Source organism: Centruroides sculpturatus, unplaced genomic scaffold (genome assembly GCF_000671375.1).
Source record: "Centruroides sculpturatus isolate CEXI.00-Female unplaced genomic scaffold, Cexi_2.0 scaffold624, whole genome shotgun sequence".
NCBI classification, from domain to species: domain Eukaryota; kingdom Metazoa; phylum Arthropoda; class Arachnida; order Scorpiones; family Buthidae; genus Centruroides; species Centruroides sculpturatus.
This window is the reverse complement of record NW_019384988.1, coordinates 98192-114557: the sequence shown is the minus strand read 5'-3', so window position 1 is coordinate 114557 and position 16366 is coordinate 98192. Positions and strand designations below refer to the sequence as shown.

Genomic DNA, 16366 nt, shown 5'->3' with positions numbered 1-16366 from the left:
TCATTATAATATACTATTATAATGATTTTTTTAATACATTTATTTAAGATATTTTTCTTTGTTTCAAATAGGATTCCCAAAGATGAAGTTTTCCGGTTATTGGCCAGTGTTATTGATTGTTAGTCTATTTTATATAAAATGCATCCAAACAACCGATGAATTCGAAACCGAAAGTAGCGATTCCAATTTTTTACTACCTCGTGCTAAATTCCAATATAAAACTACTGCCGAACACTTGGATCAAAAGTCTATGGTCGGATGGTATAAAATGGTGAATGGTTTCATTTCTGCTATCCATTCCAAGTCTGCCGAAACTGTTGGTAATTATTGTTTATATTTAAAACGTTTTATTTGCTTACTCTGTTTTAAAAAAATTACTTTTATATTAATTTAAACTGTAATTAATCGGAACATTTCAAACTCGTAATGCTGATATTGCACAGATATTGCAATTAAAAAGGCCCTCTTGGTGCCCAAGGGGAGAGCCAAGCGTGAAAGATAATTTAAGAAATATATCATGGCAGAAGTTATATAATTAACGGTTTTTCTTTTTACACCAGAATAATCAAATTACATGTTAAATATTTTTCTCAATAATGTTTCATTAATGTTTTCATAACGAATCAAATAGTATTAGCCTATACTTTACTACTAAGAACTTTTATACAAAAGTCCTAAATCATTAATAACTAATAGTTATAAATAAAATTAGAAACGGATATGTGAAACAGTAGTAAAACTAAGCTGCTTTCGAGTGGAGCATTCCTATTTTCAGAAATAGATTTCTTCCGCTCGACATTCCTTCGTTACATTCCTTTCTAATTTTTTCACCAACGAACAATATTTCGGTGGGATCATTTATCTTAATTTCCTTTCATCTTCGTTTATCCGCCATCGAAATTAGCGTAAACACACGAAAAAATAAACTCTGTATTTACGCTAATTTCTTACAGTTTAGCCAGCGAACTATTTGTTTATCCGTGTCAGAAACCGCATATTAAACAACAAACGTTTAGTAATACGATAGTTAAAACGCTTATTTTGGAGATTAGAAGGATTCAAATTTCAACCTCACACAAAATTTTTAAGTGATTAAAAGATCACGTGTCATCTACCTTTTACTTTGAATTATTTTTTTGTCAGTTCACTATGCCGGCTCTTACGAAGATACACAAAATTTTGTTTTTATCCCTCCTGGTAATAATCTTTAAAACTCCGTATATAGACCTATTATGTAAATGGTTATTTCATTCCATATGTTGCCAATTACACACACAATCCTCCACAAACGCGCCACTTCGTCTTTTCTGTTCTAAGTTACTTTACGCGAAGATTATTATTTCTAAACCGTTACCAGCGTAAAAGCCCGCGTATTTTCTGTCATAAAAAAACATCAAAAACAAATATAAGTATTTAAAACGAATAAGATTTTTTATGGAAATAAAATACGAACGAGAAGAAATAGTTTATTATTATACACCGGTCATCAGTGTAAAAAAATAAACATTACGTAAAACCGATAATAAACCCACGAACCTAGTAAGAATCCTTATACAAATTGATCAACTCTTTGAACTTATAAACTAATTTTATTAAATTTCTCTAAAACATGTCTCGGAGAAGACAAAAATATTTTTAACTAGCAGGTAATCCCAACGTTGCCCGGGCAAAAAATAAGAACATACATTAAGATTCAGTAATTTCGTACTTCTAGCCCTCCTATTGTATTATATTATAGAATTTGATTTATATAACTACAAAGGTTATATTACGTAGCCGATCTACCCGTTTTCACCGGGTGCAAGAATTAGGTTTTCCCTCTTCCATGGCTAGTTAGAGAATTTTTAGATGGATCTAAACATTTGTTTGATTTTGCGCAAAAAAGACCACATCTAAAACAGTATGGCAGAAGCTGACTTCTTCCTTAACCCTCTCCCACGCGGGGGGAATTTCCAAATATCCCTTCTTCGTGTACGTTCTCATGACATGCCCTAACTATGTACCAAATTTCAACTCCTAACTGTTTGGGCTTTGCGTTTATCATCAACAACCAATCTCGATTATATTATAAGATTGATTGTGGAGAAATCTGTACGAATGTTTTGCAGCAAAGCTATCCTTCAAATATCGATTTTTTCAGTCCCTAAAATTAAAATCGAGGGTAGATAGTTTTCCGCACGTTTCGTCTGTCTTTGCTTCATTGGTGACACTTTCGCCGATCGAGCCGACTCCAAAAATGAGAAATTCGGAATGAGAATATATACTGATGCCTCGTTTTAACTAATGGGCAAGAAAATTCTGAGAAGCGCAAGCATTGGAAATTTTTAAAATGTTGACATTAATGAAAACAAATTAAATTCATTATACTTTTTCGGTTAAAGTTTACAATCCTACAACCTCTCCTATGTCACGAGTAACTTCCGGTTTACGTACGAGATCTGGGAGAGTGGAACGTAACGCGCACGATCGAGACTATCCCTAGTGGCTCTCTCCGCCATTGCGTGAAGCCATAATCGTGCATACAACACATTTTCTTAAAATGAACAAACGCGCCTAAGTTTACACGTAATTAAACTATGATTAATTAAAAAGTTAATGGAAATAAAATAAACTACGATTAAAACAAAACACTCAAAATACACTTACTGCATGGCTCTCAACCGTTCGTCGTTCCGTTAAAAAATGCAGAAGTGCCTCTAGATGATCTTAGTCGCCTTCCATAACCAGGATACGCATTATATGCTTTAATATATTGTCAACCCTTTCGCCTGGACTAATTGCCGACCATTTCATCTTCTTGTACATAAAATAATATAAATATGAATCTGACAGTTCAACAAAATGCTCGGGAATTTTTTGTTACTTTAGGTACGACCACAAACGCTCTATCCTTTGAGTACGAACTCCAGTTTCGGGATCAACAAAATGCTCGGCGTGTTTGACTGTTTTACTGCCAATTTCGTGACCCTGCAAATCGTCTATATGTAAATATCTTTCCACTCACCCATGTAAACCATCGTCCCAGGATGAACAAACATATATACAATCCAATTTAATCTCTCTTCGGACTTATCGTTAACGTCAGTGACAAAACATGCACCGTCCTCTCTACATACACCTCCCACAACCCAACGGTTTCTTCATTTTCTTACTTTTTCTCGAACTTCCTTTTATAAATTACCGACCCATTTTCACAGCGAATTTAACATGGGAAGAAATCCTCTCATCCAAACATACCTCTTTGTATTCTCCTTACAACATCACAACATGCACAGTCTTGCACGAACACCAACAAATATTCATAATTGTTATTCTTTTGAAAATCTCACTAATAGAAAAATTAAACTCGCACGTACGAACGCATGTAAAAAATTAAATTAAAAAACGCAATTGAATTGTCACTGTGTTTGCCACGCATACGCAGTGACAAACTGCCTACAATAGGAGCTTCAATATGCAAATTTAAAACATGCCATATCATTGTCCAACAAGATCTCGTAGGTAGAGCGGAAGTATGACGTATAAGTAAGTTGTAGGATTACCTGTATAAACTTTAACCCGTTTTTCAATATTAAAATACTTATAGAAATTCTGTAGCGTAAATCTGGCTTTTATTTGCCAGGAAATTAGTCCGTAACAAGCGAAATATTAATCTTCTAAGACAAGTCTAAGTTTTCGTCGTAGCTACGGTACACTTAATCGTTGGCTTTGTCGGCGTAGTGTTTGAGTGTACGCTTTTCTAAGGTAGCTCAAAACTCGACTGATCACCGGAAATAGCGATGCACGTGTTCGAGAGTAATCTCCGATGATTTTCGTAAATTCGTTTAATGCCCGAAGCCGAATGGCATTTCGTAGACAAAATTATTAATAAATTAATACGATGACATTTTTTTTTTCTATTAAAGTAAAAATCTCGATTTTAACGCACTAATTCGAACCGGGAGTGTCCATTAGATTAACGAAGTAGATTTTCTCAATTCCCATGTTAAAAAATTGAAATATTAATTTAATCTGTTTCTACTTACCGTACGTTTGCGTAATTAAAATGAAGTATATAGGAGAAGTTTAATTTGACAAAAAAGTTTTCTATTTCTTATTGCTTACGTACTCGCCTTAGTTCTGGCACTGTAATAAACGAGTATACGATGTAAATCTAAATAAATAAATCAAGATTTTTGCAAAATACACTTTATGAGCGGTGACTCTTGCATTTGAAAAAAAAAATTTCGATCATGTACAGTACGTACTTACATTAAAACTCATTTTAAAAATTAAAAAAAAAACTCATTTGAATAGGTTGTTAAATTTTTACATACGAAAGCGTACGAATCGGATTCGTTAAACAAAGATTTTACTGAATTTTATTTTATATCAAATAACCAAAAATGTGAGGTAGCCATGGGAATTATCGATATTAACCTGTATACTTGTACGCATCAGAAAAAGTGTTTCGGGCTCTTTATTCAGAAACCTGACATCGAATTAAATGTTAAATTTATGCACGGAAGAATTTCGTCAATACTAAAACATACGACGATATAAAGTATCATTTGAATATAATAGTCACCGTGTAATTCTCATTTTTGTATATAACAAGCCTCCCGGCTTGTTATATACAAAGTTGAGTAGGCTATCCAATTTATTCCGATCGTTTGTTGCTCCGGTTGATTTAAAATATATCCGACACGAATACAAAAATTTAAAAATTAAAAGGAAATTAATTTTGTTTTTGTCTACAATTGACAATCGTTAAATTTTTAAAATTCACTTTTATAAAGGATTTCTATCATGAGAACAGAAATGGATAGTTAATTAATTAAATAAGAATTTTAGATTAACATTTTAGTGACGGTAAATATTTAAAATAAAGTTTTTTCTTTTGTTATTTTGCTCATTTGCGAGATGTTATTTATTATACTTTAAAGAATAATTTAATTTTCGTCCGAGNCGGGAAATCCCGCAAATTTCTTAAAAAGTTCACTTTTTTCTTATTTTGTGTTAAGGTTGAGGTAATTTTGTAAATAGAAAGTATAATTAACTCAAACTGTCAGAATACATTTGTATTTATTAATTTTAAACCTACTTATTAGTTTTTTTAAAATTTTTGCTCGTTATGGCATGTCACAAATGGTCAATAATCAATATGTAGCTTATTTGTGGCAGGACTCTGAAAATTCGAAACTTTTCGGAATCTGTAATATCTGGAATAATTGTTCTTCTTAAGTTTTAACTATGTCCAGTATTGGACAAGTATACAAACGAGTAAGAAGTCTGCAAGTATGAAGTTTTTCTTCATAAACCTGATTATTAAAGCCAAATGAATTGCCGAATTATCGAGCTCTAAGCTTGATGCCGCTATTAAAGCAGCCAAGGTAGACAAATCAAGAATACTAGAGAGCGAAAGAAGTACTACAATCTCGAAAACGAACCAGAAATCTTCCAGGCTACGGGTGAAAAAACACATATCTGTCTTCTCTTAAATGCTTTAAACACGATTCCACTCACATCAATTGAATCGAAAAGGGCATTCTCGGTAGGACTTTTCATTACTAAAATAAGAATCAGATTGAGTGATCGGAATATTGACCATTTTTGCTTTTTAAAATCTTAATACAAAATATTATTGTAAATTTNTCAAAAGTCCCTATCTTCAAAATTAAGCTTTTTGTCATTTTATAATAATTAAAAAAATTTTAAAATAAAATATCGTAACAGATGGCGCCACACGCAGTTTTAAATGTTTCCGGGAAAGTGAAACAACTGGTTGCTGCATTTTTTTTTTTTTCAATTTTGATATTGGAAAATACCGTAACAGTAGTTGCTTATTTGATAATATTGAACACCACGAATTATAAAAGATATTTAGGCTAACGGGTGCAGTTAGATGGGCAATTGTTACAAGAATATTACGCGAATGTTTATTTTAGGAAATAGTGTAGTTTAAAATTTTCAATTTAAAAAAATCTCATTGATTACTATCTATTTCAGTTACTAAAACTTCACTATGCACTTATTGCTTGTGTTGTAATTGGATTATTATATATTGTTGTAATGTGGATAACTGGATTGATAGTTTTCTGCTGTCGTTGTTGTTGTAACAATTGTGGTGGTAAAAGAGTTCAGGATCAAACAAGAACAACGTCACTATGGAGGAAGATTTTAATACTTTTCCTATTAATATTAATAGTTTTATTATTGTAAGTATTATTTCTTATATTGTAATCAGTAACTGATGTTATATACAGTATATTTTTCAGATGATGAGGCAGATGATAAAAAATATTAAAAAATTCTTTCAGAAAGAGACTAAACAAAGATAAAAAAAACTTCTCAATTGATTATCTTGAATTGGTTTATAGTGTTAAAAAATATTATACCTGTATACAACAACATTTTTTTAAATTAAAAATCTATTTACTTCCTAGTAAATAAAGATGATTAGAAAGGTATTTTGTCAAAAACATTTGAAAATATCTTTACAATTAAAAAATTTGTTGTGCTGTATTTTTAACTTCATAAGTTGATTCAAAATAATTAACTGATATTCATCTTTGTGCAGGACTTCATTTAACCTTTTTGCCACCTTAGGCACAGGCTAGAATGAAGCCTTTTCTCACACAAACATAAATGTTTTTTATACTAATTTGGAGTTTAATTACAGAATATTATGAAAATTACTAAATTTAGTACTCATTTTTAAATATGAAAATGATGCTGGTATGTTTTACTAAATGGCAAAATTAAAGTTCATGGTACATTTTCTTTTAATTCATGAAAACATCATTAGGAACAGTAACCGTATTTCAATTTTGCTATCTTGTATTGTGATCATATCTGACATTACAATGCATTACAAATACAGATTCCAGTTAGAGTTTATATTAGGCATAAGTAAGTTTAAATATTGTTAGCTGTATTAATTTATATCATTATTGTTTTAATTATAATTTATAATTGACTTTAAGTTTTTATGAAACTGTTGTAAAATTTTTAATTAGATTATTATTAAATCTAAAATTGTTTTCTATTTCAGAATTGCTGTTATTTGTATGTTTGTAACACACAATTCTTTAAGTACAAACTATTCCACTTCAGAAAAAAAAACTGATATTGTGTTTGAAGATATGCAATCAATGCTTTATAATACAAAAATTGTAAGTAAAATCATTGTGTGTGTGTGTCATGGAATAAATGGGTCAGACAATTTTTGTCAAGAACAATATAATGTCATTTAAATAAACTGAATAAAAATATATATACAGGTTTTCCCACTTTAATCAATATATGAAAATTTCTTAAAAAATCTGCATCCTATGTTCAGATAAAATTTGTACTCTACCAAGGGGGCCACAAGCTGGCACTATTCTCCATACATGGCACTGCTATTGATGAAACAGGATCAACTTCATTTTCTTAAATGGGAACCTTCATTTTTTATTGCATATTATGATTCTGCATCAAAAATAAACAAAATAATAGCCATATTATAGCCTGATTTAATCCAGCAGATTATTTGCCTTAAACAAACTTTTTCTTTTTATTTACCAGATTGACTTACAGGAAGCCCCAATTACATGTCTGTTTAACATACAAAGAATATGAATAATAATACATAAAAATTGAAATGAAACAAAACATAACAATTAAATACTTACATACAAAACATTTGAATTGAGTTTAATACACAACAAAACATAAGAATTGAAAAATTTAAAATATATTGAATATATAAGAACAATTTCCACATTAATTATAATGTTCAATATCAAATACCTTGACCAGTGACTATCAAAACTGTTGCTTAGAACTAAACAAATCTAGTTGCCATCCAAAGTGATTATAAAGTGTTGCCAGTTTATGAACTGATATATTCTGAGCAATATTAGATTTATACAAAGGAATTTTAAATCTAGTATAGTTCCTAGTAGATACAGGTTCTTGCAAATGTAATTGTTATAATAAAGCAGGAGCTTCAATTTCAGATTGTAACAGAGACCTTAAAAACTGCAAATTACCAAAATTATTATCTAAAACATTTTTTCAAAGAATGCACTTATCAGAAGTTATAAACATTGAAGTTTTATGCAGTTATGACCATGCATGTGTGAATCTGGATATTTGTGAAGTCCATTGAATAAAGGAAAAAATGCTTTAAAAAATCAAGAAACTATTATTATTTGGTGAAACCAGTGGCGTGCCACTTCCCTTGTGTGATTATTTTCATATTTTAACATACTTTGAATTACTTAAAATTAATATTTTATTATAACCACATTATGTATCTTATTAGAAATAATACATGTGAAAAAAATGATAAGATTGGTATTGTATATTCGAATATAAATTCGTATATGCATATTCCCAATGGAAGTGCTGTATTGTCGAATACGGGATATCTTCCACGGTGAAAATATCTGAATTGTGTAAAACAGTCAGATTACACACATTCGCACATGTGCTTTAAAGAGCACCAATCTCATATGGTTTAGCTGGTGGATGCTACACACCAAAATATATGCTTCCAATGATTCTATCCAGGGCCAACACAGCTTCCCTATCATCAAATGTCACTGCACACCACTGGGTGAAACTAAATACTAATAGTTTATTGAACTTCTCTCTTTATCATAAGCTTGATGGCTTCAATATACTGTGTCACACAATTTATATCATTTTATTATTTGAAGAAAAAGAATGTTTCCTCCAAATAATAATAGTTTCCTCATTTTTAAAGCATTTTTTTCTTCATTTTCAATGGATTTCACAAATATCCACAGATTCAAACATGCACAGCCTGGCAGCTACATAAAACTTCAAATGTCATGACTTCTGATAAGTGTATCTTTTGAAAAAATGTTTTTGATAAAAGTTTTTGTTTCTGATGTAGAATCATAATATACTATAAGAAATGGAGTTCACCCTGTTTTCACCAATACAGTACACTTTATGAGGAAACTAATAGTGTCATCTTGTGGTCCCATTAATACAGTACGAATTTTGTCTAAACATTTTTTTTGTGTGATGAAGATTGAGATATTTTCATGTGTTGATTAGAAAGGGCAACCTGTGCATATGTGTGTGTGTGTGTATTGGGTGATCATAATTAAAGCTGTTCTTTTGTTGATTTTCTTTTTGAAACCGTGTCCTGTTTTACATTTGTGGCATAGTAAACACTAGTATTGTGTTTTATTCCAAAGACACATGGCAAATTACACATGACAAAGACACAAGGCAAGTATTGTGTTTTGCCATGTGTCTTTGGAATAAAACACAATACTAGTGTTTACTACGTCACAAATAAAGTTGTTCTATTCATAGGGCTCTGTTGCACCAACCAATAAACCAACTGACACCAAAATTTTTGTACACATTTAAAGGACACAAAAATGATTTTGCAAAGAAAACTTTGAGTTCCAAAATTCTTATAGAGCATAGTTAAATAGTTAAATTGTTAAATAGCACTGCAAAACAACAAACACAATAAAAATGCATTTATTCATTTGTATGGGAATACAGTAGACCCCGCTATAAAACTGGTTCATATAATGCAGATTCCTATATAATGCAAAAAAATTGTAAATAATATAAACACGCTAAAAGAAACTCGTAAAATACGGTAAAATGTCATCGTCGACTCATGTAATGACAGGATTGGTCAAATCTAGACCAATAGCAGATATTGCACAAACCATTGAGTTTAAATGAGCAGTGGACATACCAGAAACCATTTATTATTTAATGGCCATAAAAATTATATTTACGGTGGTGCCTCGTATAACGTACTTAATCCGTTTTATGTGCACGTCCGTTAAGTGAAAAGTTTGTTACAAGAAACGCATTTTCCCATAGAAATACATGTTAAAACATATAATTCGTTTCGCAGCATAAAATAATCGTACCATAAAAAATTGAAAATGGAGCAGTCACCAATTATGCCGGATAGTCATATGTTGTGAGGAGGTGGAGGAACACTTTTTTCACACATTCATACAGATACAGACTTTTTACACATTGCAGCAGCTTTTTATTGTTTTTTAATCAGAGTCAGATTCAGGAGAGGCTACCGGAGNAGAACAGAAATGGATAGTTAATTAATTAAATAAGAATTTTAGATTAACATTTTAGTGACGGTAAATATTTAAAATAAAGTTTTTTCTTTTGTTATTTTGCTCATTTGCGAGATGTTATTTATTATACTTTAAAGAATAATTTAATTTTCGTCCGAGTATGCTTTATAATTTATTTTATAATGACTAATTCTATCCGTTTCGTTATATTTTCGTCTCTATTGGCAATCGACTCCATTCTCATATATGAAGTCGATTGCCAATAAAGATGAAAATGTTTTGTTCACTGGAAAGTGTTAATTCTGCATTCGTAGTTGGCGACTTTGCTTTACTTATTTGTAAGGGTCGGATTTACGTGCGTTTAAAATTGCAATTTATGCCCATACCTACGCAGATAAAAATGCCTGAAATATGAATTAGACGTGTCGCGTTTAAAGTATCGATGATACGCACCTTTTTTAAAACACTTTCTGCTCGCAAACACTGAGAGGATCCGTTTAATCAATCCCACCGTGGGTTTGGCCCTGTCCACAATCCGGCGACCGGGTGGGGAGGGACGTGGCCCAATGTATCCGGGACAACCACCTCTCCGAAAAATTCCTGGGGTTCGTCCGGAAATTTTCGAATTCCGTGCAATAACATTCTTTGATTTGCCTTAAATTGACACGTCTTCACCATATTTTGCAATTACTTCTAATTTTCCTTTTGTAATTCTTAATTTGATCTTCCCCGAATCTTCCGTGTTACTATACTTGTTAAATGAACATTCTCAAAAAGGATCGAACAAATTCAATATGTTCACACTTTTAGTTCTACTGACATAATACGAGTAGAAACAATCAAACCTCTTTCATCCGAATTGGATGGAACAGTTGTCTTTTTAAAATTTTACACATTTTGCCGTGTTTGGATCTCACAAACACGGCAAAATGTGTAAAATTTAAAATTTAAAAATGACAACTATTTACTAACTATCGTTATAACATTATTCGTGATATTAATCTGTGTTCATCTCGCTCCTTCGATTATTTTTATTTAAAGAGGTCATACTTACGCAAGGATAAAAATACATAATGTTTATATGTAGCGAAATTTTTATGTTCTTATTTAAATAAATATTTCTATCGTTTTAGAATCAGTAAAGCATTTATTTTCAATCATTAAAAAGTATTTTCAGTGTAGAATTTCAGATTTTCGTTTCAATACTCCACTAATTTCGGTTTTGATTTTCAGATTTTTGTTAATTCGGATTGAGTCCAGTCCCGTTTTATCTAGTAGGATAAACGGGATTTGACTATAATAAAAAACTGTTTTTCTAAAATTCTTCACATTGTTTCATTCTCATAACTTTGAAAAAGAAATATTTTCCCTCAGAAATTTAGTAGACTATGTTTCTTTTTTGTGTTATGCTTAATTTATCTCGATCATTTTTCGCCATATGAACATTTATTATGCAAATTCGATTTTCTTCTTCGTGTTATTTTGTAACATATTGCACTGCAAAATGATTTATTTTAATCAGTTGTGACGTTTTTCTGTTTACTTTTCCTTTATTATAATACGACATTATTATTTTTTAGCTCAAAACCACTAGCCTAGAGAAGGGGGGCACGGGGTCTATCATGCCCCGGGCGCCAAATGGTCTCCAAGACAAACAAGATTTGGGGAGGGGGCACTAAAAAGTGTCGTGTCCCGAGCGCCAGTTATGTTTGTTACGCCATTGCTGGAAACGTCTATTTTTCCTTTTGAATTTTATTTTGGATAGCATTTTTATTTAATAAATTATATAGAAATTTTTAAATTAATTATTATTCTTAAGATATATGGGCATTTACACTAATTCTTGAATAATTTAATATAATCGAATAACTAATATGCAAAAAATTATTCAAGTTGAGTTTTATACATATTTAATGATTTTTAAAAACTATGAATAATCGAAAATAACACCTTCAGAAAATAACTATGAAAAGACTGCTTTATTAGAGCATTGTTTACAGAATTACTGTATATTCTCTTTACATATACAGGAACTTACTTTTTGTAAATTATATTCCATTAAAAGTAGTTTTCAGTTATAAATATTTAAAAAAAATTATTATAAATTTTTAGTAATTTATTATACTGTATATACATATAATATGTAATGATGTATAGTATATGTCTTCTTAAATTTTTCTACAGAAAATAAAACAATTATGCATGAACTTATTCTCAGTAAATTTATAATAATAATAATATTTTCGTGTAATTATAATTATATATGCAGCTGATTGTTTTGAATATATTTTTTATTTGTTGTCTATACTAAAATTCTTATATTTTATTACATTAATGAATTATTTTCTATGGAGATAACTATATATCTTACTAAATGCACTATATAAATTCTTATAACAAATTTTGTTCAAATAGAAAAATTCTGGATTTAAATTATATATAAATGTAATTTTAATGTATTAATTACAATATTATGGTAATAACATTTATAATGTTAAAATGACAAATAATAATTTTAACATTTTGGTTTTTTTTTTTATAGATTTAATAATGTCATATTATCTTCGTCCGAAAACATTAGTTGTTCCTCAATCAATATATGAGGTAAAATTCTTGAAAAAATATATTCTTAAATTAGTATATTTCTTGTAATAATTATCCACTAGACGAGTAGTCGATGTTTTTTTTTTTCATTTTTGGTGGACATTTATGGGAGTAAAAAACATTGACATTAAAAGAGGGGAGGAAAACATGATTCCAATAGACACAAAACTAGCTAAATCGGAATATCGTGGCAAATGTATAAAAATCCAGCAACGAGTTGTTTCACTTTACCGGCAACATTTAAAACTGCATGTGGTGCCATCTGTTACGATATTTTATTTTTAAAAATTTTTAATTATTATAAAATGACAAAAAGCTTAACTTTGAGGGTAGGGACGGATTTTTATTTTAAAAAATTGTAAATGCTAAAACGAGTAAATTCCCTCAAAATTCCCTATCTTCAAAATTAAGCTTTTTGTCATTTTATAATAATTAAAAAAATTTTAAAATAAAATATCGTAACAGATGGCGCCACACGCAGTTTTAAATGTTTCCGGGAAAGTGAAACAACTCGCTGCTGCATTTTTTTTCAATTTTGATATTGGAAAATACCGTAACAGTAGTTGCTTATTTGATAATATTGAACACCACGAATTATAAAAGATATTTAGGCTAACGGGTGCAGTTAGATGGGCAATTGTTACAAGAATATTACGCGAATGTTTATTTTAGGAAATAGTGTAGTTTAAAATTTTCAATTTAAAAAAATCTCATTGATTACTATCTATTTCAGTTACTAAAACTTCACTATGCACTTATTGCTTGTGTTGTAATTGGATTATTATATATTGTTGTAATGTGGATAACTGGATTGATAGTTTTCTGCTGTCGTTGTTGTTGTAACAATTGTGGTGGTAAAAGAGTTCAGGATCAAACAAGAACAACGTCACTATGGAGGAAGATTTTAATACTTTTCCTATTAATATTAATAGTTTTATTATTGTAAGTATTATTTCTTATATTGTAATCAGTAACTGATGTTATATACAGTATATTTTTCAGATGATGAGGCAGATGATAAAAAATATTAAAAAATTCTTTCAGAAAGAGACTAAACAAAGATAAAAAAAACTTCTCAATTGATTATCTTGAATTGGTTTATAGTGTTAAAAAATATTATACCTGTATACAACAACATTTTTTTAAATTAAAAATCTATTTACTTCCTAGTAAATAAAGATGATTAGAAAGGTATTTTGTCAAAAACATTTGAAAATATCTTTACAATTAAAAAATTTGTTGTGCTGTATTTTTAACTTCATAAGTTGATTCAAAATAATTAACTGATATTCATCTTTGTGCAGGACTTCATTTAACCTTTTTGCCACCTTAGGCACAGGCTAGAATGAAGCCTTTTCTCACACAAACATAAATGTTTTTTATACTAATTTGGAGTTTAATTACAGAATATTATGAAAATTACTAAATTTAGTACTCATTTTTAAATATGAAAATGATGCTGGTATGTTTTACTAAATGGCAAAATTAAAGTTCATGGTACATTTTCTTTTAATTCATGAAAACATCATTAGGAACAGTAACCGTATTTCAATTTTGCTATCTTGTATTGTGATCATATCTGACATTACAATGCATTACAAATACAGATTCCAGTTAGAGTTTATATTAGGCATAAGTAAGTTTAAATATTGTTAGCTGTATTAATTTATATCATTATTGTTTTAATTATAATTTATAATTGACTTTAAGTTTTTATGAAACTGTTGTAAAATTTTTAATTAGATTATTATTAAATCTAAAATTGTTTTCTATTTCAGAATTGCTGTTATTTGTATGTTTGTAACACACAATTCTTTAAGTACAAACTATTCCACTTCAGAAAAAAAAACTGATATTGTGTTTGAAGATATGCAATCAATGCTTTATAATACAAAAATTGTAAGTAAAATCATTGTGTGTGTGTGTCATGGAATAAATGGGTCAGACAATTTTTGTCAAGAACAATATAATGTCATTTAAATAAACTGAATAAAAATATATATACAGGTTTTCCCACTTTAATCAATATATGAAAATTTCTTAAAAAATCTGCATCCTATGTTCAGATAAAATTTGTACTCTACCAAGGGGGCCACAAGCTGGCACTATTCTCCATACATGGCACTGCTATTGATGAAACAGGATCAACTTCATTTTCTTAAATGGGAACCTTCATTTTTTATTGCATATTATGATTCTGCATCAAAAATAAACAAAATAATAGCCATATTATAGCCTGATTTAATCCAGCAGATTATTTTGCCTTAAACAAACTTTTTCTTTTTATTTACCAGATTGACTTACAGGAAGCCCCAATTACATGTCTGTTTAACATACAAAGAATATGAATAATAATACATAAAAATTGAAATGAAACAAAACATAACAATTAAATACTTACATACAAAACATTTGAATTGAGTTTAATACACAACAAAACATAAGAATTGAAAAATTTAAAATATATTGAATATATAAGAACAATTTCCACATTAATTATAATGTTCAATATCAAATACCTTGACCAGTGACTATCAAAACTGTTGCTTAGAACTAAACAAATCTAGTTGCCATCCAAAGTGATTATAAAGTGTTGCCAGTTTATGAACTGATATATTCTGAGCAATATTAGATTTATACAAAGGAATTTTAAATCTAGTATAGTTCCTAGTAGATACAGGTTCTTGCAAATGTAATTGTTATAATAAAGCAGGAGCTTCAATTTCAGATTGTAACAGAGACCTTAAAAACTGCAAATTACCAAAATTATTATCTAAAACATTTTTTCAAAGAATGCACTTATCAGAAGTTATAAACATTGAAGTTTTATGCAGTTATGACCATGCATGTGTGAATCTGGATATTTGTGAAGTCCATTGAATAAAGGAAAAAATGCTTTAAAAAATCAAGAAACTATTATTATTTGGTGAAACCAGTGGCGTGCCACTTCCCTTGTGTGATTATTTTCATATTTTAACATACTTTGAATTACTTAAAATTAATATTTTATTATAACCACATTATGTATCTTATTAGAAATAATACATGTGAAAAAAATGATAAGATTGGTATTGTATATTCGAATATAAATTCGTATATGCATATTCCCAATGGAAGTGCTGTATTGTCGAATACGGGATATCTTCCACGGTGAAAATATCTGAATTGTGTAAAACAGTCAGATTACACACATTCGCACATGTGCTTTAAAGAGCACCAATCTCATATGGTTTAGCTGGTGGATGCTACACACCAAAATATATGCTTCCAATGATTCTATCCAGGGCCAACACAGCTTCCCTATCATCAAATGTCACTGCACACCACTGGGTGAAACTAAATACTAATAGTTTATTGAACTTCTCTCTTTATCATAAGCTTGATGGCTTCAATATACTGTGTCACACAATTTATATCATTTTATTATTTGAAGAAAAAGAATGTTTCCTCCAAATAATAATAGTTTCCTCATTTTTAAAGCATTTTTTTCTTCATTTTCAATGGATTTCACAAATATCCACAGATTCAAACATGCACAGCCTGGCAGCTACATAAAACTTCAAATGTCATGACTTCTGATAAGTGTATCTTTTGAAAAAATGTTTTTGATAAAAGTTTTTGTTTCTGATGTAGAATCATAATATACTATAAGAAATGGAGTTCACCCTGTTTTCACCAATACAGTACACTTTATG

The 16366-nt window shown here is 29.6% G+C and overlaps 1 protein-coding gene across 4 annotated transcripts in view; it reads left to right on the top strand.

Annotated features, from left to right (window-relative positions):
• The window catches only part of LOC111632953 (prominin-1-like), a 60265-nt gene extending 44566 nt beyond the window's left edge, over positions 1-15699 (top strand). For 2 of the 4 annotated variants that reach the window (XM_023377474.1, XM_023377475.1), the window contains exons 2-5: positions 72-320; positions 12610-12671; positions 13405-13613; positions 14450-15699. In XM_023377474.1, coding sequence (XP_023233242.1) covers positions 83-320; positions 12610-12671; positions 13405-13613; positions 14450-14651 — 711 coding nt within the window. In that variant the 5' untranslated portion in view covers positions 72-82 and the 3' untranslated portion in view covers positions 14652-15699. The remainder of the gene's footprint in view (positions 1-71; positions 321-12609; positions 12672-13404; positions 13614-14449) is intronic. The other 2 variants (XM_023377473.1, XM_023377472.1) reach the window with 1 other exon arrangement.
• The last annotated feature ends 667 nt before the right edge of the window (positions 15700-16366 follow it).